The sequence below is a fragment of the Pempheris klunzingeri genome, chromosome 15, assembly GCF_042242105.1.
Source record: "Pempheris klunzingeri isolate RE-2024b chromosome 15, fPemKlu1.hap1, whole genome shotgun sequence".
NCBI classification, from domain to species: Eukaryota; Metazoa; Chordata; class Actinopteri; order Acropomatiformes; family Pempheridae; genus Pempheris; species Pempheris klunzingeri.
Window position 1 is genome coordinate 7439647 of NC_092026.1, and position 27656 is coordinate 7467302.

At 41.5% G+C, this 27656-nt stretch overlaps 1 protein-coding gene across 1 annotated transcript; it reads right to left on the reverse strand.

Annotated features, from left to right (window-relative positions):
• Window positions 1-390: 390 nt before the first annotated feature.
• kcnab1b (potassium voltage-gated channel subfamily A regulatory beta subunit 1b) lies at window positions 391-27656 on the reverse strand. The gene is made up of 14 exons (XM_070844691.1): window positions 27442-27656; window positions 18648-18691; window positions 15387-15424; window positions 14631-14710; window positions 14144-14188; window positions 13029-13073; window positions 11375-11418; window positions 7420-7506; window positions 3343-3428; window positions 2825-2945; window positions 2612-2706; window positions 2326-2446; window positions 2082-2170; window positions 391-1977 (listed from the first exon to the last, which is right to left on the reverse strand). Exons 1-14 carry the CDS (start codon window positions 27654-27656, stop codon window positions 1888-1890), a joined length of 1200 nt encoding a protein of 399 aa, XP_070700792.1. The 3' UTR covers window positions 391-1887.

Sequence of the window (27656 nt, forward strand, 5' to 3'; positions counted from 1 at the left end):
ACAAAACGCTGCCGGGCTCTGTTTGGTCCTGAAACAGCCGGGTAGCCGCTACAGTTTTGAACTTTATTCCGGGTTGACGTTACCGTAGCCTTGGCACAAGTTAAACACGATTCCAGCCGGTTAGTTAGTTACAAAAAAACTATTTTATTGCTACTGTTTCACTCCGTCAAGCAGTGTTAGCTTTTGTAAGTCGCGGGCTTCGAGCGCCAGCCGAGTGGATTCGAGGAAGTCCCCAGCAGCCAATCACATATCAGGCCTCTGAAAAATGACAGCTCATTGGGTAATTTACAGGAAACGCCCGCCTTCGTTTCCATGGAAACCACGTCATAAAAACAATACAATGAAATGAAATAGTTTTATTTTTATTTTATTATAAAACAGGAAGACACAGACGAACCCCAACAGCAAACAGCAGTAGGCCTAACTACTTTAGAGTGTTTCAAGTCACAGGTTTTTACTGCTGTTGACAATGTAACTCAGCAAACAATAAGTCTACTCTAGCTTTGTTATTTCAATTTCTAAGGGGCGAAAAATTAGAAGGCATCCATAACATTGATAGAAAATTACTGTAGCTCTTTAAAACATATCACATGAGAATTATAAGCTCTTTATCTTTATGTACAAATCTGATGAGCAACACTGAAATTCATGTTTGAACAGACAGAACATAACAAAGATCATCCCATTATGTAAAACTGGCATCTGGGAGAAGTTGGGTAATCAGAAGTCAGTGTGTTCTTTGTGCAAGGACTGCAGGGGTCCATATGGTTTTATTCTTTTTTTTCCACTGAGTTTCTTCATTAGCTACATGGCTTTCTTTAAAATCCACAAGCTCCCCTTTGGGAGGATCATCTTCCCAACTTCGACTAGACAAATGCTTCAGCCACAACACAGAATGAAATTAAATGAATCAGACATTATCATTACTGACAGAAAGTCTGGCATAGTCCCAATTAAAAGGGGCTGAAGGGGCACAACAAGAAAGTACACTATGCTTTACTTTTGCATAAGTGAAAAATAAAAGGAAATACAACACTAGGAGATGAAAAGTCCATTTTGACATAGCTGCTTAATAAGGAAAATATATAACAGTCAGTACAGATGTTTGTAGACATATTTTAGTTGAACTTAGCTCTCTTGGTATTAGCAACAATATTGTGAGCACAATTTCTGTTCATCCAGTTCTGAGACAATTGATCACAGGTCAGCTCCAGCTGCAAGGGGAAGTGTGAATTTATCATCCAGTCTGCTGAGACCAGGCCCAATTGCACACCTCATCCTTGATTTTTTTTCACATCACAAACATCTAGTAAGGTAGATTTCTGAAGCACTGGGTACATTTTGATACATCACATCTTTTCTCATGTGTTTGAGTCTTGAGCTTATGTGATACTCTGTGGACGCTTAGTGCCTCTTAAGTGTTCTTTTCTTGATACAATGACAGCTTTAAAGAAAATCACAATAGCTCTCTGTAACTGGCCCATGCTGGAGTCAATTAACTACAGTTTGATCGTGCAGTAATGTTTTTCTCTATTTCTGTAATATTTTGCTTCTTTAAATTTGTGGCTCAGCGTTTTATGCAGTTTTATTGGAGTGGAAGACGGTTTCACTCCAGAAATCGTCTCACTGGATCTCCTAACTGTTGTTCGGTCCGGAGGCCGGCTGCTATAGCTTTAGCATGCATGTTTTGTCAAGTAGCTCACTTTACAGTAATGAGTACTGGCTGATCTTCATACAAACAAGGAGCCAAGCAGAGCACTTTACATAGTCACACATACGGTCATACGCGCACACAAGCAAAGTTGGGCACGCACTTATGGTGCCATGGCTGTGAGAAGTGAGCTTTGATAAGCTTTTGGAGCATAGTTCACTAAAACAGGGTCCATCCTAATGGTGATAGTCCTTTTTACTATGAGGACGATTCCCCAGTATATGATCCACTTCTGAGGCAATGCCTGCTGTCATCTTTGGAATTACCTGAGGTGCACAAAACAAGGAAAGAGCTCACAATCACTGCTGTTTGACCAGGCTGCATACTGAAATAATTCTCCTTTTCATGCTTAGAAAATGAGTGTTTATACCTGAATGGCTCCCAGGTTCTCTGTTAGCTGGGTTGGGTTGGAGGATCCCAGCAGCACTGAGCTCACTCCTTCGTTCCTCAGGCACCAGGCTAAAGATCAGGGATAGGAGGAGTCTTTACAGTTGCTATTGTGACAATAAGGTGTCTGACAGTATGTAGAGATTTTCTTGTGAGCAACATTTTATTTATGTGCTCTCACAGGAGTGGAAACTCGATGGTCTTGGGGTGTTCGTCTTGTTCCTTACCTATGGCTAGCTGCGGCAAAGTGCATCCCAGCTTCTCCGCAATATGAGCCAGTTCCTTTAGCTTGGCTTGCTGTTTTCTCCCATCCTCACTCATTATTTTCTCCCTCAACCACTGGTATGGCTGGAGGAGCAGGAAAATAATAAGCATTAGGATTATTACTCAAAATCAAACATAAATAAATTGAACCAGTTCATGTTATACTGTTTGTTTTGTACTTGTTGGTTTAGAGTGACAGAAGGAACATATAGAGGCTACACAGGTGGTCAAAATACATTTAACCTATACCTTCATTGAGGCCCTGGAGGTTTCTGGGACGCCGTTCTCGTACTTCCCAGTGATGATTCCACAGGCCAAAGGTGACCAAGAGACCACACCCACCCCTGAGACAGAACAATAATCACTCGTCAACAGGATACACGATCTATCACATCTATCTGTCACAGCTCAGAATCTGTTAAAAAAAAGCTCGACTTCAGGAGAAACTTGCTATAGACATACCTATCTTATGGTAGAGCTCTGGCAGCTGAGTTTCCACTTTGTCCCTCTGGAAGAAGTGATACTCCGCCTGCTCGCACACTGGTGGAATCAGATTAAACTGCCTGGCCACAGAGTATGCTTCCTAATTGAATGCAAAGAGCGAATAAAAAGAAAAGAGAGAATTGTTTCTGGGATGCGTTCCAACACTGACCTTTATGTTTAAAGAGTTTTTTCTTTTTCTTTTTCTTGTGACATATACTGTTATGTGTCGATGAATTAGCTTAGTTTGGAATTCATTTTCTGCCTTCTACAGTATGAAGAAGCCTGGAAGCATTGACAGTGCTGGCAGCTTCAGTAGTGAGGGCAATATGGATATCTAGATAAACAGATAATCTATTATACATGCATTTTAATATCTGTTTAGCTATTGGAAATCCCTTGTCAAGCTGTCTTGGTGATGTTCAGCAGATCACTGATATGATCTAAACTGGAACTGTCGACATAAACTGCATTTTCCAAAGACTTTTCCCATCACTCACCATGATCTCCATGGCGGACCACCGGGATGTCCCCCAGTACATAGACATCCCCTGGTTGATCACATGTGTCATTGCTCTCACTATCTCTGTAAAAACAAAATATTAAAGAGGTGATATGCACATTGACAATAATTAAACAGTGGATGGCGCCACAATTGCAACTTTTGTATAACCTGCAGGAAGAGCATTTTAAAACTCCACTTATATTAATGTTATTTGCAACATCTGATCTTACGTAATTTTCATAATACATCATGTACACAAAACTACTGAGCAGGAGAATTAGATTTGGTTGACTTTGTTCATCAGAGAATAATACATTTCTCATTAAAGAATTAAATGCAGTTTAAAGAAGACTACAGGAATCTTTTAAATGCCTTTTAGAACACTGGCACCTTCGTGACAGTAAAAACAAAGTTTGCAATGTCATCAGCCTCTTTGTGAGAGAGGCCATTCATACTTGTCTCTAAAAACTATTGTGAAGCCTCTTCTGAAAGTGTTTTTCATCAAGAACATCTTGAATAGGAAGGGGATGTGCACAAACTTTCTAATTACTGCAGAAAACATCAACAGCAAAGTGGTGAAATAATTTATGTGACGTCTTTAGTCTGTGTTTGCTTGTTTTACTTGTGATTGCACATAAAATGCGTTCATGAAACATCTGCTACATAAGAGCAATGCAAATTTGGAAGGCAAAATGTGAAGTAGGGAGACGGAAAATGAGGGTGAAGAGATGAGACCACAGCAGAGAGTGATTAAAAAAGAGCGATTCCTTTTCATCAGTGGTTCTCTCTCTAGACCAAAATGTAGCTCAGTGAGAGACAGAGAGCAAGTGTGCGTGTGGGTGAAGCAGGTGCGAGGGTAGAGGAATAACAGTGCATCTGCTCCAAACGCATGGGAGGGAGGGATTTAGAGGGATGTAAGGACAGAAGGAAAAATTGTGAACCAAGTAGGAACGTTGGAGGAACACACCGTTCATTAGAGCTTGGGAATATATGAATAATGCACCTCCAAGGCAGGAGGGGAGGCTGCCAACTTTATTCACAGGGACATCCGTGTTTACCTTCTGGCAAGTTTTAACATAAAGTTTCTGTCCACAAGGCCACAGTGACTCATCGACTCCAACAACAGATGCCACAGAGAACGTAGTGCTCAGGTGAGATAGCCAGCGTACACAATCAACACCCCACTCACATAAACCCACTGCAATTTTTCAAGGACGATGATGTGGGTGAAGCTGTGGGCAGATGTGCATGTTGATGTATGCATGTAGGAACAACATGTACTGTATTATTATGCCCTCAATTCTGTGAGAGTCCCTACCACTCTAATATTTGTATAGTGATCATGTATCTACAGCTAGCAGCCTGTTAGCTTAGCTTAGCTTAAAGGCTGGAAACGGGAAACAAGACGTGTGAGAACATGCATGAAATGTGGGTAAAATCCTGTTTGTATGTTACATGCATGAGTTTTCTATTGCAGATTTACAAACTCAATCAGCCTGTCCTTGAGACCTCTCAGAGCAGCAACACACCACTGAGTCGGGGACATTTGGTCAACTTCAGCCAGCAGGTATCACAGTGCCCCTCTGCAGAGTGTGGAAGAAAGCTTATAAGGCACACTGACATGATATCTATATTTGTCTGGGCAGGTGTCTGTGTGGATGTTTAGAAACCTTCATAAGAGAGTCTTTACAGGGAGGTGATGCTCATTTTGAAGCTAATGTTTATCCTCCTCATGCATACACAGGGCAGTGATCAATATGTCACACCATCAGGCGATTTTCAATGGCTGATGAAGGCCTCTCTTAGCTCTATGATTGTGGGAAAGAAGGTCTCTGAATGTGCAGCCAAAAGGAAGATAAGTACAGAGGTACTGAGTGGGCGAGATCATCCTGCATGCTGCTCTTTATTGCTGAACATTTGCAGACTGAGGTGATATCCTGGCACTTGAAGAAATGTCCTGACTGGATGGCTTTGGGTTTGTGTTCAGTATGCTGTGGTAGCGACATTTCATTTGGTCTCCAGTGAAAAACTCTTGGCTTGAGGGTGGATTGTTGTAAAGTCTATTTATTGATGCCATGTCTGCTCTTTTCCTCTGCCTGCATATCCTATTCTTTATTCACTCCGTCCGGGAGAGTTTTATATTCATTTGATTGAATGGATTCAATTTGCTGCATATTGCTCTGTCAAATAAAAAAATGATGCTGAGTGACTGGATACGACATTGTGTTGAGACTTAGACCGTTTACTCTGCAGGCTATGGTATGCCTATTAAAATAATGAATTGAAAATGGCACAGATGCTTCTCCTTGAGGCACCTTCACAACATATTTGCTATAGTGTGAGTAGTTCATGAACTGCACTATTTGGCAACATGTAAGATGATATTCCAGCTAGGGCTGTGACCCTTCAGAGGAAAACTTCTACATAGTCTCATCACTATAAGTAAAAGCTGCAACAGCAAGAAAGCAAAATCCACCTGGCAAAGAAGGAGGAATCTGGACTCTTGGGTCTGTCTCTGCTGTTAGACTGGATATAAGACAAAAGACAAAGTCATGAACAAGTGGGGGGAAAACAAACAAACTAAAATAGAAGGATGAGTGAACGGGAGAGGGAAAGCGGTGATGGTAATAAAGGCAGACTCTGCAGCTATGACATCACTTTTTTTGTCCCCAAGGGGACACGCGTTGTCTCACACAAAGTCAGAAGCAGTTAAAGTCACAAAAACAAAATACAAACACAAATCCCACATCGATGCATGCACGAACACCTGTTAGTTCAGCATTTTTATCTTAATGACACATTTGCCATTCGTATGGTTTTTTTGTGCACTGCATTGATGGTGTACACAAGCATAACAAGTGATATGACCTGCAAATGCACACAGAGGTGTAGAAGTCTCCCTTTTTAGTGTTAGCACTGCTTACTTTGTCCTAAAGAGAATCTATTAAGAAAAATGCACGAGGATACAGTTTTGTACATGCAGTCTCTCAAGTTGTTAAACTTGACTGACCTTCTACACAGTGATTTATGATGGTAGCCTTGCTCCACTGTAATGAAGGATGAAGAAAATGTGCACAATGTTTTACAGTGATTAATGGATCGACTGTGTTGCACAGCTGCTGAAAGCCAAACACACTCAGCCGATCTATCTTTATATTTGTTTTGTTTTTTTATCTGGCTTGCCTCTTTGTCCCCTTGATCAATCAGCCTACCAATCAGATTAGACTTCTCTACATCAGTTGTCAATAGCGATGTGACTTTATCTGCAGAGATGGGTTACTAGAAGGTTTGATGGAGCAGGCTGCAGGGTCTGCCTGCCAGTCACCTGTACCACCAATGACAGCAAGGCCCCGGGAACGATAAGTATGACAGATTGGCCTCCCACAGTCTGCTGGCTCACAGGGCAGGAAGCATTGTGGGGGCAAAGAGGAAAGACTGGAAAATATTTTAGTGAGCCCTGTGAGACTCCATGCTTTCAGCCAAATACTACCTGTGGATGAGGAGTGATGGGATAGAAGAGGGGCTCAAGTATCTGTAATGGCCACATCATACGGAGGAAGTGATTGAGGAAGAAACTGGAAGTATGCAAAAGAAATAAATGGTGACATAAGGTAGCTGTGTGGGAAAGGCAGAGCTAGAGTGTTGAAGGAATAGAGCGCACAGTAGGGCTTGTATCTAGTGAGACCAGCCCAAAAATACACCAGCTTCCCCCGGGGGGGCCAGATAATCCTGCTTCTGAAGAACAGGGAGGGCTGGGAGCGGGTGCAGCTCAGAGACCCTGTGGAAACCAGCGATCCCACAGAGACAGAAAGGGAAAGAGAGGGAGAGTGGGAGACTAAAATAGAGAAAGCGAGATGAGCCAAGATTGTCAGATTACTTGTGTGTATGTGTGTGTGTCAGAGGAAGACACTCAACCACAACGACAAACCCCTTTGGTCCAAGGCAAAGGTCGCCAGTTCGGCGAGGGCAGCAGTCTTGTCAGGATTTCTCACCTTCTCATGTTACAGAACAACATGCATTGTCCCTGCCTCAACCCCCCAAGCCCCTCAGGGTCTGGCCAGTGATTACTCACCCTCCATGGGAGTGTTGCTGTCTGGCCGGTTGGCAAAAACCACATCCACATACTCAAGTTGCATCCTCTGGAGGGAGCCCTTTAAACCTGGAGAGAGAGGAGGGAAGAAGTGGAGAAAGATGTAGCTAAAGAGAGGCAGTAGGAAACATTAACAAAGAGCATATTTGTTGTAATTACCAACCATAGCGTCAATAAATATTTCTAAATTCCAATAGGAAAGAACTCAGCATAGTCCACACAAGTCCTGAGTCTCATCCCTCTGCTCATAAATACTGCTGCTAATAGCAGTGGTCCAAGGAGACTTATTACAGTATCATTGAGACATGCTAGCAAGTAGAAAAATTTTGTCCCTTGACGCCTTTGGAAGCTGGCCTGGATCTGGAGGAAGAGTGATAATCACCGTGTTCATGTAACTCCCTCCAGTTCTCCTTGCTATTTATTCAACGCTGTCATGTAGGTAAGCTGTAGAAATGACTGTACACTAAAATCGGATTGCTTGCAGCATGCTTAAACCTGAAATAACAGATTTTTGACTTGACTTCTTAATAAATTATACACACACACGTACACAAGTGTCATTTAACCATCTGTGCAATATCTGATTATCTGATTGTATATTAACCTTTTTTTTTTTTAATGCTTTTTATATTCATTGCTTTCACACCTTTTACAGTTACACTGATGACACAAGTATTGGGAGTGTGTTTCTGTTCACCAGGTGAATTTAAGTCCAGTTTTCACTTTCCTCTGTTTTGGTTTCTACCAACTCCTGTGAAAAAATATATCTGGCTCTTTTGCAGCTAATTGTGGACCAGCTTAACTGTCTCTAACAATGCCATGGGTAGGTACTGCTGTGTACATGTTTTTAGAGGTCTTTCACTGAAAACTGCTGAGTCAGATGTTAATTCACCATGTTACACAATTGGTCATGTGATCCATTGTTAATATAAATCCATTCATTGTAGAAGTTTTAGTGATGGCAAAAAATTGAGATTTTGCCCAGCTCAACAATGTACACACAAGACAAGAGGTATCAAAGAGTTACAGTTTTCTCTTTTTCTCCTTCACAGGAAAAACAGGGTGAACTTGATCCAGGGGGATTTAAAGTCAGCGTGTTTATGAACATGACAAAGTGACAGTTGACCACATGTGACTCAAGGCCTGCCAGCTGTATCTGGCCTTCTGCAACATATTTTGATCCAGCTTGCACATGAATCTGGGCTGTCATGTCTAGTCTGGTTTAGAAGGGGTCATGATTATGGGACTACAAGCCAAACAACAAAATGCTCTACAATTTCAAGGGAAATTCAGTCTTTGTCCCCACATATATGACTCTAATGCCCCATGATCAACAGGAAAGTCACAAGCTCTGTTCGACAGTTTAATTGAACAAGAAATTATTAACTGAGAGGAGATTCCATTTCAGTCCTATCATTTCCAAACAGCTTAAAGTATGGAGATGTCTGTACAAAGTTTTATCTTGCCCATAGAGCATGCATATTACTGTCTTGGGTTGGCTGAGATGGTGAACTTCTGGTTAGCATTACGCTAACTTGAATAAAATTATTTAATTGTGCAGCTCCTCTAGACTTTCAAAATGTTATCAGACCAAATGGATCAAAGTCTTATGGTTAAATGAAACATGTTGCAGAGGTTGTGATGCTCAAAAAAAATAATCCACTGATTTACAGACATCTCTTTCACAATGTAAGTCTATAGTAAAAAGTATTTTTGAACCCAACGGTGCCAATGATGCTATTGTTGTAATTATACACTTAACTACCTGGCGCACTTCTGGGGGCTTGTCTTACGCCACTGTTACACTGTTACTGCTGTATAGCTGCACAACAGTTTAGTGATAGTAGTAGTAGTGATAGTAGTAGGAGCTTAGCTTTTAGCACTAAATCATGTCATTTATAGCTACTGTGGCCACTGCTCATCTAAATTTACAGTCTCACTTTAAGCTATTTTGAAAAAAGCAGAAGAAACAATTTGACTCCATTGTGATAAATAAATACAAGGCATGACTCAAAATATGAAATGCAAATTGACATTTTGAGCTATCTGCTGCTCAAATACAAAATTCAATATAAACTGTGTACACGTTGCTCATTGAAAATAAAAGAACAATTCTGACTAATGTTTTTCAGGCTACTGTCAAAAACAGTTAGTTGTCCCTTTTACACATCTATGAAACCATCCTTTTTCAGTGCAGACTTGGAAACTTATATTTGATTCACAATGAGAATTTACCATCAGTTTCAGGATTAATCAGTGTCGAGCTGAGTTCACACCACTGTCTCCTCGTAAGAAGATCTATGTGGAAAAAGCTTTGCACCTGTGCACACTTTTATCCCTGTTACATAAATGAATAGTTGGAGGAACCAAACAACCCAAAGCTGAAACGATGATAAGAAAGACGAGGGATCAGAAAAAAGGATTGTTCTCATCTCTGTCTCTCTCACTCAGCTTTCAGTATGTTAGAAGAGAAACACCTTATACTGAGGAGAGTATAAGAGATGGCAACAAAGTATTGTGAGCAAATCAGTCCGCGTTAACACACAGAGAGGACCAGATGAAAGATGAAAAGCGAACTAAGGAGGCTGTCACAAAAGAGGACAGCAGAGTAACAGAGAGACAAGGCAAAAGACACTCTTGCACTCTTGAGTATGTGTGAGTGTGCATGGCAGATTAGTGCCAGAGGCTTCATCATCGCCAGCTAATCCCAGCTGAGAGTTGTGCTCTCCCCACCACCGTCCCAACCACTTATTCCTTCATCTGTCATCTGCACTCCCACAACCCCAGAAACACCCATTACATGGATCCTAATCGGAGCCTGCACCGTCATCACGAGCAGTCTCCGCTGTCTCGTGGATTAGCTGGAGTTTGCTGGCTGTGAAGAGAGTCTATTTTTGGAACTGAGAAAAGATGTTGAGCAACAAAGCCATTCTAATGTCGACTATGATGAATAATGCATTTAATTATGTCTTCTACGAAAGTCTCTTTGAAAGGATGACTTCCTCAAGGAATTTCTTTGTCCTGGGAGGTAAACACGTGCTCGTCGCTTTAGAGGCTGATATTTTCTTGCACTGTCACTTCAGAGTCCATCAGTGCTGATCCCTGCTATTGGTCAGGAATGTTTGACACCCCATCATACCCACTGAATGTCACCAATCAAATGATTCATTAAATGGCCTGTGGTGGGCCACTACTAAGGATGATTGTGTCAGCAGATGTTTCATTCCGCCAGTTCATTAGCCTGTCCTGACATGTCCCACACCAGAGGAGACAGGGATGCTACTTCACCTGAACACAGGCAAACTGGCTGTGGCTAATTGGCGGTGCCACCTTTCCTCCCACTGTCTCCTACTTTTCCATTCTCTGCCCTTCTCCTCCAGCCCTCTCTAAAGTGTGTTCCCCTTCTCTTGTTTGGGGGGGAAAGTTGCAGAGGCTGCAGTGAATGTTAATAACGTGAGAGACAGCTGAGTCACTGCAGGAGGTGCATTGCGCTGTGGACCGGATGGCGGGCTGTTTGGGAAGTGGGGTGGATCAGGACAATAGTGTGATAGAGGTATGCTATTATAAGCCTGAGCGATGCCATGACTCTTTTAACAGAGGGCCAAAAGAGGCGAGGAGAGGAGCGTTTGAGGATGCTTTAAAGCCTGTAGTACACTATGATGCAACAGCTTCTTAAAACGACACCTGTAAAAGTATCACAACCGAAAAGACAAAACATTTGTCGAGGTTTGATGTACCATTGGCTTATACTTATAACTTTCAAATTCAGCTGGGTGCTGAGATGCTGAGAAAAATCAAAGAGTAAAGAGAAGTCGCAGACAGGAAGACAGAGGGGGAGGAAAAGACATAAAAGAGGGAGATTACAGGAGTGCAGCGGGGCTCCGAGTGATGGGGTGATGTGAAGGACAAAGGAGGGGAGAGGGAATCGACGTGTTACCTTCAATGATGTGCTTTCTGTTGAGGCCTCGCTCTGTCTCTGCTCTGCAACAGGAGGGAAAGAGGTGCATGTCAAAGGTGTCCACACACATGCACATGCAACACGCTTTCTTGCACATGCACGCATCTCTCATGACGCCAAACAAGAGCCTGCATAACAAACTACCTACGAATCAGTGAAAAGAAATACACCCACTCAACGCATGCAGTGTGCCCACAGCTATAGAACAAACTGTGCAGTGTGTCTGTGCAGTGGGCAAACACAAAGCTTATTGTCACTGCCTGGCTTGCTTGCTTATTTGTCAATGGCCTCCCATTTAGCAGGGCTTTGGTGATTTGCAGGTGAAATTACATCAAAGTATTTTTGACATATATATCAACAAAGTGTATTAACTCAAGTACTGTGTTTATGTACAGGTACTTAGCTACCCACATCACTTCCCAAAACATATAGCATTGTAGCACAGCAATGTAGTAGATCTTCCTTATATAGTAGTTTGATGTAGCACCGCCATAAACAAGTGCACAGCCAATATTCATTGTTCTTTTAGATCTCGTCTCTACCAACTCCTGAGGTAAATATCTGACTCTTTAGCTGCCAGATGCCCCACTATGTTTATTAGCTAGTTGCTTCACATGGTGCTAAGCATGCAGTATGCTGTGGTTTTAAAGGTGGGAGCTTCAGTAATTTGTCAGAATCCACACCTGTGTTTACTAAGGTACTTTCTGATTTACCCCATGCCTCCGTTTTCCTTTTCAGCTTTAGTCCTTTCTTTTCCTTCTGCTCCAGTGTTTCTCTCTTGCCTGCTATTTGTCTTTTCTTTGCTTCATTTTGCACTTTATCTTTATGCCTCCCTCCTGCCTGCGGTGTTTCAGCCTGCTTTGGTTTATAATTATTTATAACAAACACAAAAAAACATGCTGTCCTCCCTCCATATCGTCGTGCCTTCTTACCTTTGGTGCAAAAGCGTATAGTATAATAGTGTGCGAAGAGTGCAAATATCTAGAGTATATTTGGGTGATGAGATGCTTGACAAGCACTCTCACAGCTCACTCAGTGGGGGGTTAAGAAGTTGTTCTCTAAATCCATCCGACATGGAGACATGATTTAGTACCGTAACGATAGTCTTAGAGGATGAGATTAAATAAAATTTACACAGTCGCACCTGGGCCCTACTATACTGATTTACATCTGAAGAAGAGAACCAGAAGATGAAGGCGGATGTACTGGAGGAGCTTGTACTTCCATCAGTACGAGCCTGAAGACCTTTATGAAGAGAAGCAATGTGACTAATGCAGATTGAGAGCAGAGTACTTCAGCATGACAGGAGACGCAGATACGACTCTTGGCAGTTTGGCAATACAGTTTAGGAAGGCTATAATGGTAAGGAAGAGAGGGTGAGAAAAACATGGCCATGTTGTCATTTTTTTGAGTGTGTCCTCCGTGTCTGTGTGCCGGTGGGTTCTCCAAAATGTTTGATCCCATGTCACGCTCTGCAGCTGGAGGCGAATGTGTTAGTGTGTACACGGTTGTTGGTGAGATTGCCCAAACATCTGAGGACAAAACTGATCATATCATGCTGGACACATAACACACAGACACACGCACACTCGCACGCACACACGCACACAGAGTTGCATGCACACACACTTACTTTCCTCCCCAGTAGAGCTTTGTGGTGATCACCAGGCTGGATCTCCTGAGGGGTGGCAGACAGACACATCAAAAGGCCATAAAAAAGGGCTTTAAAGTTATTCTCAAAAAGATGTGTGTGTGTGTGTGTGTGTGTGTGCATGTCCATGCCTGCATGGTGTGTGTGTGTGTGTGTGTGTGTGTGTGTACATGCAAGTGTATCAATCATAATTACTTTGTTTATATCAATCGAAATTTCCTCTAGTGACCTTCTATCCTGCAGTGCAATGTTGCAGATGGGCTGTGCTCCTTCATCAAACATGTAACTTATCTAGTATGAAGAATCACGGAGGGACTCTTTTCTCTGAACTCTAAGAAGATAGCCCCCTCACTATAAAATCTCCTGCCTGAATGATCAATAATTTAAACGGATCCAGAGTTGAGGTTAAGGCGGGCAGAGAGCTGGCATGAGCTGTTGAGAAGGGTGAAACACAACTGAGTTGCATCACTGCAGGGTAGCAATACATGCACTTAAGATGTAAGAAACTGATATATTTGGTGGTACAAGCCTACACTCACCAGCACTCACAGATTTTTAAATGTTTTTAAATGGCTACATTTCTAGTTAATGAGATAATTGGAAAGATGAGGAGATTTCAGTGAATTTGTGCTTGTTCACAAACTCAGCTAAGAGAGGTGAGATGGATGCACATTCTGCGTCTTCCACTGGCTCAGCTCACCATGTACAATGTTTGCAGGCAGACATGCATTAACATATCAAACAAAGGTCCATAAAAATGCTTCTCTGGGTGGAAGAATTCGACAGGCTTGCAGAGAGCCCTAGACCTCAACACCTTTGGGATAAATAGTCACCAGCTGTGAGCCCGGCTTTATCACCTAACATCAGTGCTTGACCACTCCAAGCTCTGGTAGCTGAATAGGACCAAATCCTAGCAGCAGCCTTTCCATAAGACCTGAGGCATCAGTTTGGATTAAGATGCTAACATATGGATTCATATTTTGTTTGCCTGTACACATTTGGCCACGTACCCTCGCATATATACACACACACATACACACACACAACCTAAAATCTGTTTCTGGGAAATGTTTTAATCTTAAAAGACTCTACTTTACCTCCAGCACTTTTTCTTGATGATGTTTCCGAGGATTATCTCTGCTCTGTAAAGAAACACATACATAAGTAGATGATGCGATTATCTCAGGCTACTATTTTCTCAAGAGCATGTAAGCGTGACTGTTATCAGCCACACATCTACAGCATGAATACCTGGATAAAAATCAAAAAGAGAACAAGATAAAGGATAAACGCCTCTTGGATTGTACGCCTGAATTCAACCAGCAACCTTGAAATTAATATTCATCCCCATTCACTTACAGCGTGTCCCGCATTATTCATCAAGACAATGTCCAGGCCTGTAAAGTTAGATTAAGCTATGAACATAATGGTGAGCCTCTAGTGATGAATAAGATTATGTGAGTCACTTTAGAGTCACGACTACTTTTCCTTTGTGGCCTTCTCAGGTGAATAATTCCTGGTCTGGGGCTAAACCTTGATAAACCTTAAAGAAAAGATAGATGACTCATCAGAGACGTCACTCACTTCCCCCCAGAGTAGACTTCAGCCGTGTCAAACAGGTTGACCCCACTCTCATAGGCGATAGTCATCAGCTGCTCTGCCACCTGACACAGACAAGACAAGGTTCCCCTTCAGTTTAGTATAATGCACAGCTATAAATATTACCAAAATTACACTTCAAAAAGATTGGGCAGGGAAATTCCCTAAAGGAGCTCAAGGAGTGTAAATCTGTTTGCTGCTGAGATACACATCACCAGGAAAAGCTGTCCAGGCTGCTTGTTTACTGCTCAATATATTTTCCAGACTATTTTGACCTAGTTCTTGTGCCTGCCGTTTTTTCAGAGCCGTACATGGGAAGGCCAATTTTCTCTGTTTTGTTCTGGTGAGTTTGTTTGTGTCAGTTACTCCCAGTGGTCATCAGACAGTGATGAGCTGTCCCCAGTTCAGTGTTTTCCCCTGTTCAAGGCCAGATCAAGTCAGTGGAGGAGGTCTTCCGCTTAATAACCTGTGACAAAGAGTAATAAGACCTGACCACTTGGCCTTGGTGGAGCCAATAGGGAGTTAACAGCCTGCTGTGATATGGGGAAATTGATACTGGGATGATTCCTCTCCCCCACACCATTTTACATCCAGTTACACTAAATTGCTCCCACTGGAAATTGGGTGTTGTAAACTGTCACAACTGCTCACAAGTTTTATTTGCGGGATCTAAGATAATGAAAGCCAGCATCTGCTCATGAGCTGTGACGGCTGCATGATGGATTTGACATAATGTCTTACCTCATCAGAGATCTGACCTCCAAATGTTACCCATGTGCCTGTTGAAGAAAACGTCAAAGTCAGTGCAAACAAACATACAAGGCCTTTTGTATGTAGAGCCACACTTGAAAGCCATTTTGGTCGTGCATTAATTACTACTTTGACATTTTGGCGTGGACACGTGTCAAAATGCCCCCACCTAATGACATCACAGCCAAATATCAGCGTTGATATGTTGACATGTAGAAATAATAGACAGTATTGGAGAGGACTGATCCAGTAGTGACGACCATTGCTGTCTGCCACAGCGTCCATTTAGATACCACAGGTTACAATGTTGGAAATTTAAAAATTCTACACCTAGTAACTTTAAGGAATTCTTGCATGTACTAACATTAAGTTTGTGTGAATTTGTATTTGCAGAGCCATCATGCTCCCAGGGTCCTTAATCACAACAATCCATTACTGACCTAGCATCTATAGCAAACAATGTAAGTGTGTTGTAAAGAATTGTACTCTCAGGTGAAAGGAACTCTGGATAATGTATAATATATTATTATTGTTCTTCTTTACTTAGTTTTTCCACAGTGGAACTTATCACAGAAACATATTGTTTTGTTTAGAAGCTGCTTTCATTATTTGGTTTAATCTTTCTCTCCTGCATTCTTTCCCTCTATAAACGAGTAGGTGCAAATAGAAACACAGCGCCTGTCATTAAAAGAAGCGCTACTAGCAGCAGCTGTATTTCTCAGGGTATTTGAAGTCATACAGTTGCCACAAGCAAGCAAAAACACACTTTGATAAAAAAAAAATGCTGACTGTGCACAAGCATCCATATATCACAGGATTATTAATAACAGTTTCCCCTAGTTTTTGTCTGATACTTAAATGTTTAGGTTCACATTCAAATGGCAGCGCATAAAATGTAAAGATTCATGATCATTAATCTACTTCTGTTATTACCAGTCTTGTGATCTATAGTGGGAACATGTTTATTTAGTTTGTTGCCGTGCAGAAATCCGGCTATATGCTGATGATACAGTTACAGATAGATGTAACTAGCTATATCTGTAACTGTATCAAGCTGCTTCAAAACAATCCAGTGAGCTGTATTAAAGCAAAGCTAAAGTGCATCTCACTAATTACCTCTAACTTAAGGTTAGAGGTAATTATATAATCTTCTCAAAACAGCCATGTACCAGATGTATCTTAAAATGTGTGTTGGGGTTTGGATTAACAGTAATTTGTTCTTTAGATCTTGCATACATATACAGCATATATACAAATGCTATAATCAATCATATAATAAAATCATAATATGAGCCTCAAGTTTTGGACCTGGAAAGCTTTACATAATGATATCCAATCAAGTTTTCTTAGCTCAGGAATTTATATTTTATCTATATTTGTCTTTCACTCTGGCTCATATACAGTTTTGTTTCTGTTGACATTGAGTATTGTCTTTGTCCAATACACCCATACAATAAAATGAATAAACACGCACAGACTGGAATGATGTTCTTGCATGTAGATAGAAACAGTTCCAGCCTGTGTTCTTCCTTCAAACTGCATCGGCTGAACATTAACATGTTTTTGTTTTTTTTTATATTCTCCTCCCAATCTTCTGTTGCCTGATCCTGTCACACGCTGCTTTTCTCCATCTCTCACTAATAAGAAATAATGCAGAAGCTGGTTTTAAATCTGTAGCCAACTGCAGTAGTGTTGCAGCAGATTGGTAAAGGCTCAGACTGATTTTGTGTCCTTGCTCCACTCTATGAAGGACAGGTGTTGGAAGGATTCAAATGAGAGATTGTCGTCTCTGCAGCTCTCTGAAGACAAGTATTTAGGTTTATGTTTATTTTTTACTTCCTCATTTGCCTCTGGACATTTTATTTTATTTAAGATCAATTTCAGAAATACCCTTCAGAGAAGACCATCCTTTGGCTTAAACTTTCTTTTTATTCTGTCCGTCTAGCCTGAAACTGGTTGGTGCAGACAGACAGACCACACCTGTCATCTGTCAAAAGCTAAAAGAGGCTTGATAAGTCACAAGAGTACTGAAGCTATCAATAAACACCCTATATCAGGGGTCAGATTTAGTCTCGGGTCATGTGAGGTCCTTTTACAGTCTCCACACACAAGTGAATACACACGAGTGTGCATACATGCCCATACACAGAGTGCTATAATGTTCTGTATTATTAAACTTTATATATAAAGAGCCAGTTGCAAACTGTGTTCCTCTTTCAAACAGCATAGACTGTACACTAGCAGGTTTTCCTCTCAATCTCCTATTGTCTGATCATGTCACATGCTGCTTGATATCATCCTCCACTAATAAGAAATAATGGAGAAGCTGTAGCCAACTGCACCAGAAGTGGGAGCAGATCGGTGTAGGCTCAGGCTGATTTTTCTAAGCTGGCAATGGTCAATTAAAATATATTGTATTTTGAATCATCTGCTTTATCTTCATTATTATGTGTTACACAAGTTGAAAGGTTGTTTGGCATTTTGTGAAATATATATAATAATGACTTATTTTGAGTATTGTGTGTGTTTAAAATTCTCAGTAAAGCTTGTGCAATATGCTGTTTATGTTTTTGTGTAAGAAAAAAATGTTTTAATATTAGCATTGAATAATTACTGACTATTTCACAGAGCACTGGTATCCTGTAGCGTGTTGATGGTTACTGAAAATAATTATTCCACTGCTGAATGCCCAGCGACAAAATATGTAATATATAAAAAAATAAAGAATCACAACAGACATCAATAACTAACTCTTTCACAGATTTGATATCATTAGATGTGTAGAAGTGGATCGTTCGAGGTATCTGGACTTTCCATCTCTTTGTCAAGTTATTTTGACTTCAGACACAGCCCCTCTTCAAGCGACGTGGCACACACACCCACACACACATATTTAATCAGTCCTATCAAGACGAATGAGAGTGCTTACTCTCTGATGTGCATTGGCTATGTGTGATAATTGGGCAACTTATTCGCTGCAACCGGCGCAATTGATTAAAAATTAACAGACAAAATATTAACACTCTGCAAACAGCTTTTTGTTGTCTCTCATGACTCTCCATATACATGAAAGATGCATGAGGTTTAGAATAGGCTGAAATGATATAATGCTGCTATCCCCTTCTGCTTGGCTCTTTTGCTGGCTCCACATTCTCCCTACACACACACAGACACACAGATGAGTTGAGTTTGCACTCGGATGCTTATGAAATCATCAGACATTTGCCTTTGATGCTAATTAAATGTACTCACCGAGCCCCAGACAGGAGACACGCAACCCAGATTTCCCCAGGTTCCTATGAAGAAAAACAGACCATGATTAACAAAACCAGTGTTGTTTAGGCTCAAGATGTCATCAGCCAAATTTGACTGCATTTAGTATGCTCATGTATTCTGCTCTGGGAGCAGAAAGATTTTCAGCCAAAATAAAGGAAAAATGTATTTTGTTTCCACATCATAGCCTGACAGACTGAAATGAAATAACACGCAGCAATTTGGCTATTGTGGAGCTTACAATAGAGGCAAAAAAATCAATTGTAATTGCAGTATGCAGGGTTTAACAATAACAGCGGCTGGTAACTTTTCACGTTTGATCAAGAGGAGAAACACTGAATGTGAGGGTCACCTTTTTCACACCTACAGTCATGAATCAGAATTGACAGATTACAGGGGGGAGGACATCTTAAGTATTCCATTAATATGGAACCCACCTTCTAGGGAAGAAAAGGAAAGACCCTGAAAAATATTCCACTCATTACTAAAAAAATTCAACCACTGTTTGCAGCAGTGCAAACAGTTGACAAGTGCTACCCTTTGACAAGTGCTACCCTTTGTCCCCCCTCAGTCCTCACTCAATTACCTCTCCTTATACTCCAAGCATTCGACATCCTCTTACAGGAGGGAGCACTTTAGTCCTCAGGCTTTTTACTGTTATTGTCTTCCCCACAAAATGCAGACAACCAAGCTCGCTCTCAAGCACTGAGGTTGTAACATATCAGAATTTCTCAAGACAGCCCCTCACACATGCACACTTTCTCTCTCTGCTCCCTTCATGCATTCCTCTACCTATTAACCGAGCAACAGCACACCTCCTGATATATGTCTCCTCCATAACAGTTGATTCACATCCAACTGATCTTTGGCAATTTAATACACTTCTGACTCTCATTAACACCATGGAAGATAAACGTCAGACTTCTTGCCATCCTCGACTCAGACTCTCAGCCCTCCATTTCACATCTAGTTTTACAATCTGTGCCACATCAAGTCCAACTGCAGGGAGGGAACTCGTGCGGTACAAGTGTTTAATGACTTAACAGCGGCGAAGGCAGATTGTTCTCCCTTCACCCGCTACAGGTGTCTTCCCCTGACGTGATGTATGTGCACTGTAGGTGAAAGAAAACTGTGACAAGGGGGTCGACAACCCTGCAAAAGCAGCCATGGTCATCTGATGGAGGAAATGATTCAGATCAAACTCTGTGAAATTGAGACATATTCGCTTGGCAGGATCGTCAAGGCCACATGCACACGCGAAGCCGCTATCACAGGCGACACACTTCATCTTGAGGGGAGAATATGTCCAAATACTTATTTCTTGACACAGAAACAACCTCCAATTATGGTCTGGGGATTGTGCCTTCTGCTCGGTTTTGCAGGCATTTACTCATTACAACAAATGAGGCCGCAAAAAATGCCAGCAGCCGTCTTCTCGTGCCTGACAACTAATCGTCTGCACCCATCACGATGAAGGCGGACTAATACGAGCCCGTGCTATCTAACTGTGGCCTCAGCCAATTCAATTAGGTGTTCAACATGAGGAAGCATCAGTCATCGAGTCAGTGGTTCTGCCGCGCTGCTGATGAATGTAGAAAAAATATAAATGAAATTGTTTACATACAAATGCTTTGAGTGATTTCATCCATGGATTTTTAGATGAATTGTGTGATTAAGGCACTGACAATAACATGACAGGAGAAAGCCAGGAGACAGATGTCTTTGCCGTCACAAATCGTGGGATGCGTTCTTGTCTCTGATATGGTGGAGGAGTTTGGATATTGTATCCTCCGTCTCTCTGATGTATTATAGAGTGGGAGCTCTGATCCATGAAAACTGTGGGGGAAGGGCTGTACTGTAGGTTAGAATTGTGTTACTGACTGAATCTGTGTGTTCGGTCGGGGGTTATTGAGGACAATGATGATGAATGCTCACCGTTGCATTTATTGAAAGTCACTCTGGGTATGGCATCTGCTCAATGCTTGGAAATGATGTATATTGTATATACATTTGTCTCTGGTGCTCATTGACAGTGTTTTCATGTGTACAGTGGCTCACAAATGCACATTCCACTGCCAAATAAAACTGGGTGTCCTAGACAATTTCTAACTTTGTTTTTGGAGCTCCTCCATAAGCTCCATAAGTTTGTGCTATAAATGCATACAGGCCGTCTTAATGATAAGAGAAAAACAAAAGCTGACATTCAGCAGGCGGAGAAAGCCGCCTCGCTGCTGTATTTTGGTCCCCAGTGTTTCCTGGACAGTCAGGAGGCAGCAGCAGCGGCCATACCTGATAATTAACCACACAGCCTCTATATACACATTAATAGATCTGTCCAGGTCTGGGAAGTGGGTGCCAGCAGAGGAACATTACTAAAGGAGTTAATGATTCAGGGGATTACAGCATGTCATTTGCAACAAAGGAGAGGAAACAGCTATGTGTTTAAGAGAAAATGGGTGTTTGTGTGTATGTGATGGGGGAGAGAGAAAAAATAGGGCCACCATGATAAAGAAGCACACGTTCTTTGTGGGTTTTATTGTAAATGGTAAAATAAACATGCTGAGGAAAGGACAACTTGACTACGCAAAGTTGCACATCAACAACTTTGCTAGGCAGTGAGTGTGGCTCTGCCCCTCATGCTTGGATGGTGACCAAAAGAGGCCTTGAAGTAAAATGACAAATGAGTCATTTGAAGACGCCCCCTCACACAAACCTGTCACCACTTATGAACATCCTGTGAGCTGCTGTAGCCCGTTCTATTCTTAGTGGATCCCCAGTTGAAATAAAAATATCAAATGAACATCTGGCCGATTTATTGTGCTTAAATCTCAAGTCACACCACCGCATTTCTTCTTATTTATTTCCAGATATTGGATTGTTCAAATCAATATTTGTCAGCTAACACTGTTGTCAAGGTTGTGAGTGAACAAATAAAACTCCTCACTCGCTGGGGATTATTGTAGACCAAGCAAACCCACACAAACCAACCTTGAAAGGTGGAGGGATTAGACAACACCCACCTCCTCGGTTCCCACCACTCTCCTGATAGCAACCACAACGTTGTGCAGGGGAGAAAGGTGGGTCATATTCTAAATATATCAAAGCCAGAGCCTCTGTGGGTGGTAAGAAAGAAGGGAATTTCAATCAAAAACTTTGAGGGAGCAAAATTTATGCATAAAGTATGAAAGACAAGCTGCAGCAGAGATGCTGGGAGAAAAACAAACTAAAAAGATGAAGCCTACAGGTCTTATGGTCAAATCTTCACCAATGACAGAGAGAGAGACAAGAGAGAGACAGAAACCAAGATGCTCTAGCAACAGACTGAGACTCACAGAGTTGCAAGTCCAAGCCCCAAGTCTAAGCAGATCAAATGCCCTCTACAGATAAAGCATTCTATATGACACAGAATGGGAAATAGGAAATGACAGCCAGCTCCCTACAGGGCCCTGCACAATGTGCATGCTTGTTTGGTTGTGCTTTAGAGTGTGGACATGACTTTGTGCTTTGTTTTTCCACACAGCTGAAGTCCACATTGTTTCAGCTTTTTTTTTTTCTCCATTTTTATGTGTACACACAGATTCGGACAAAAGCCCCTTTTGCATGCGCACACGTGTATTTTTATTTTATTTTCATTTATTTTTCAAAACTCTGAACATCAGATGATAAAACCCAAGTCACCGATGGGTAGAGAATCTCACACTGAATAACTGTATTTTAGGCAGGGACACATGATTGAAGCTAGTGGCCTGTGGGTTGATCCTGTATTGAAAAACATGTGGGCAGATCTGAAGTGGTTGATTCAGAACGATTTCGGAGAGCTTAGCAGCGTGGGAAAAAAATCATATCGTGATAACTGGAAAATCTTCATACAGTACTGATGGAAAGTATGTCACAGTATATTTTTAGGCGCAGTTTCTGTTCACTGGTATGCTTCAGAACGAAGAAGTCAAACTTGGGAATTTTCAATTGCCTTGTCAAAGATTTTAAAGAAGATTCTGGAAGAAATCAGACAAAATGATTGCTTTTTAGTGTTAATGTAACACCACCACGCAATTATGATATTAGAAAATCCTATGGTTTGATTACAATAGTAAATCCTTTAATATTGATGCAGTATCCTGCCAACCCCTATTGTCTGATGCAAACAGGCTTTCTGTTGACCTCATAGCATTTCTTTAAGGTCATTTTGTGATTTTGATGATATCTGACAAACGTATAATAATAAAATAGATCTCAGATAGATTTCATACCTGTTTTGCTTCATTCAGCCCAGCCAAGGAGCATGGTTTTACAATTTACAGTCATTTTATTCTATTAGTATTACTGTTATGCATACACAGCAGTGTTTTCTTTTAGTTTTATCTCTTCCAATTATCTTTGTTATTACAGTCTGTTTACAGAGGCCACCTAAGGAAAAGAAGCCAAAACTGAATTTGCAAGGCAACACTATTAGAAAAACCATTACGCTTACAGAAAACCATTTAAGTTGTGGCCTTTAATTAAAATGCAAAGTCCATGCAAACATCCTGCCCGTTTAACTCAGAGATTGGGCGGTTCTTATCCTTGGGGGCTTGTTTGGTCTTTAGGCAGAGTGAAGCTCCACGGTACAGAGCTCCTGTTGTGAAACACCCTGGCTCATATTATTAGAACTACACATCACAGCAGAACGGCCAAGATAAGAAATTAAGTAAATGATGTTGGAACATAAAATACTTCTGTTTTATTGAAGGGTAATGGAGACTATTGATGTATGATGAAAACGTGGGCAAAAAAGCCCACTCATAGAGCTGGATACACACTGCCAAACACTGTTTTTCTGGGCAAAAGCAGCATGATGGATTCTACGAGTGCAGACATGCATGAAGTGATGCGAACCCACACGCATGTATGCACACACAGGCACCTGCACACACACACACACACACACACACTCCAAAAAAAAACCCAAATATAAACACACAGAGAAATAACAAAGCAAATGATGATTTATGATGCAACCCTAAGTGCCACAGCATCCTTATCTTTCTGTGGACAGGCACACAGAGGCTGCATCTTTCCTCACTATGGCTGTTAAAAACTGTAGCCTTCTGTGTTATCTTCAATCACCTGAGCCTCCATACACCTTGTCTTTGTATTACAAAGAAAAACGTAGATTTCTTGCTGACTTCATGCTAAAAATGCAAAACTAACCCGTAGTGTATTCCCTGCCAGAGTATAGTAGTGATGGTGTCCTTGATCCAGCTGAGTGAACACCTTCATTTACAATAACAGCAAAATACCTTCTAGTTGATAAACATATACTGCATCACAGGGCAGCCATCACTACTTTTTCATTTTCAAACTCCTGAGATCCAAGTTTCTTTGGCTATACATTACTTAGGTGACTTGGGAGAAAGGATACTGTTAAACAAAACTCACACCAGTAAGTTGCTTTGAGGTCTGATAGTCCATCGGTTTATTAGATATAGGGGCTCAAAAGACGAAAAGATTTTTAATTAAAAGGATCAAGCTAGAGGCACAGCAGAGTCATCCATGAATGCAAGAATGACATTTGCTCTGAGGAAGCTTCACATATGAAAAAACAATGGCATGGAAACTCCTACAGTTTCCTCCAAAACTTTCATTCAGCTCAGCTGTGTGTAAGCGTGGAACACCTTGAAATGAACAACATTTTCTGGCTATTCTGTATGCACAGAAAAACACATTATATGGCTGCTTTATACATTACTCACACTGTCGACTCGCAGATGTATACACAGCCTCTCTCTCTGCTGGCCACTGATAAGCCTGCATCCGAAGGAACCGACAGAAGGGATTTTTGCATGCCCATCTGCAGCGCAGCTCTGAACCACCCAAGCGCAATCTTCCCTGAACCTCCTGGACTGTCAAAAGGCCTTCTGCTGCCTAATGACCGTCATAAACCTCAATCCAGTCGACCAGAGGGTCCCTACCAGAGACCAGAAATAATCTGCATGTTTTTTGTGAAGCCACCAACAGCAGCATGTGTAGTTACATCATATATATTGGCTTGTCTGTGGATCGGTGTGTTTTTTTTTTAAGGTCAAACAGCCTTGAAAGGTTGCAACTAGGGGACACCACAATTAGAACTACACTATATTTGGATCTCCTTGACAACCAAAATGCTGCGGATAGTGGTATTATTAGCTTATGCTCGCTTGCTGTGCGCTCTGCATGTTCTGCTTCAACTTGCTACGCCCTCAGATGTTCCCAGTGTGGAGCCTCAGCCTCAACGTCATACGCATCTAATGCACATACATACACTCATGTATGTAATGCAATGTGCCGCTGCTCACACCCATAAACACAAACACAACACACACATACTCTTGTCTCATTTGATCATGGAGTTTGTGTAACACTGATTTAGTTGTGAACTTGGCTTCACCTCTAGAGAAAGAGATTCCCCCTCAGATGGCGTCCAAAGCAATACGAGTATCTAATTTAATCCAGCTGTCTGGAAAACAAGGAAGAGAGAGACACAGTGCTGAGCGAGAGAGAAACGGAAAGTGTCAGACAAACAAAGAGCAGAGAGGGGATGTGGCAGATGAGATTTTTCATCCAATATTTGCTTCTCTGTGGTGAAAAGGGGGATTTGCAAAGGGCTTGAAGGAAGCTTTAGCGCTAATATCCTCCACCTGTTTTTAGACGGCGCTACAAGGATGTGCAAATCCTCATGTTGCAAACCAGAATAAACAACACATTTAAGAAGCCATGCACTTTGCACTACTCCCGCATCAGTGCTGCAACATTTCTCTATCAATTCCCCTCTCCAAGGAAAACAGAAGCAACAGTGAAACAAGCATGAGGAAAAATGCAGCATCTTTTCTAGAATTTAAAGTAGACATGATGGAATTGAAATAACGCAACAGAATTTCCACATTAATCTTCTTGGTTAATGGAAAAAACATCTTTTGTAAAAACGCCGAACCAGTTAGCACAATGGAGTCACCAGCCTTGTTTGGTGCTGAGAACAGATTGAAGTTGGCCATTTCAATGTTGTTATGGAAACGAGATGAGATTGTGTGACAAGCAGACACTTATCACATTCAGCTGCTCCACATCCAATCTGTCGATATTCTGCTAATTGCCTCTCTTCTGTGAACTGACCTGCGTGCCCCAAATTTTCTCTCTCATTCAATCTCTAATTGAGTCATTTTTGTTCTTTGGTTTCTTCTTTCTAACTTCATCACTTCCCATCATCCCCTCTTTCTCTCAGTCCCTCCCTGTGTCTCTCGTGATCCTGACACTGTAAGCGATGATGTCACCCTCTACAGTGAGTTAACAGTGTGAGGTGAAAGCTACTATTTTGCTCCTGCGGTCTGGGTTAAGAGCCCACTCACCGAGATAAGAGAGCATTGTTTACTTGGCCCAGCCTTGTTACAACTCCCACACAGACACACATGGTGAGCTCTGCTGCACAGCTCTGCTCGGCTTCGCTGTCACACTTTCCAGAACGTACTGTCGAGGCCGGTTATTGAAAACTGTACGCGGCTCAGTCTGGTATTGAACAAGCTCACGAGAAACGTTAAAGATCAAACTCAGCTTGTGAGGTGAGGTGCTGTAGATACACAGAATGTAAGATGTGTGATTTATCTAAATATATGGATGCACTTCATCATAATGTCACTTAAATATTTCATTTTTCTTTTTTTTTAAATCTATTTTATTGGTCATATGGTTTTTTCTATTTGTCATTCAAATAGTTTTACAGCTACTACTCCTACCTATGATAAAAGGAAAACAAAATGTTGCTTTTCAAGGTTATCCTGATTGATAAAATCATAATTCCCACACGGTACCTTATGGTATATGTTCTGTACTGCAGCATCACCAGGGTTCCTACATTTGCTATCAAACTCCTAAAACCTTCTCTTTATCATTTTATCAGTACAAACGGCTGGCACAGATGTTCAGCACCAATATTTAGGTCAGCTTCATTGTCTGAATCTCAAATTGTTCTATCTTATTTGCACGTGTTGATGGGACTGCATAAAATTGTGTGGTGTGATTGTATGATTATTATGGAGCATTTTTCATGAAGTTCATGAAGACCATGACGTTTTCTTTGTACTTCATGGTCATTTCATCGTGTGACGGAATAATGATTATTGTCTATATTAAGTACCAGGTGTAATTAAGTTTTTATTTTGGCTTTGATGAATATGCTGAGAAGTCGACATCACTCTACATTTCCAGCCAATTCGCCCAACAAAAAAAGCTTGTAATATAATTTTTCTGTGTGACTGAAGAACATTATTTTTACTTTTTTGTATTTTTATCAGTCATTACCACACCAACATATCGTGTCTCTCTCTCTTCAAGGAGAATTAATTCACATGTTCATATCTGAAATTCTTAACACTGCAAACAACCTAAACTGTCTGAGATCCTCACATTGATTGTGGAAACACACACACACACACACACACACACACACACACACACACACACCATCCCACTCATCACCTGTCACTGCTCATATGTCTTCATTGTCTCTGTCAGGACTCCTTTCATTATGTAGTCTCTCCTCTCATTCCAGATATCGTGTTTTTCTATCATTTTCTCCCATATTATATATTGTTGTCATTCGTATTCCTATATTCATTTTCTTTCTCTTCCATTCAGAGTTACGGCAGGTTTTCACAGCACATGCTGACCAAAGGAGACACAACTAAACCAATTAAACTAAACACACCTCCTCCTTCTTTCTCACGCTACTCTCTCACACAGTCTCCACCATCAGTCTACATACCGGTACTTCATGCCGGTGAGCTTGGCGGTGGACTCCTTGAGGTTGTGGTGGTAGCGGTGGGTGAAGGAGCCCAGGCTGCGAGCTATCAGGGCCACAGTGCGGAAGCGGGCACGGGCCTGGCTGGCTGTGTTGGGGCTGGTGGCGTTCTGCTTGCTGTGCTCACCATTACGTGGGGCCTTCAGCCCGTGGTCCGTACATGCAAAAGACACCTGCAT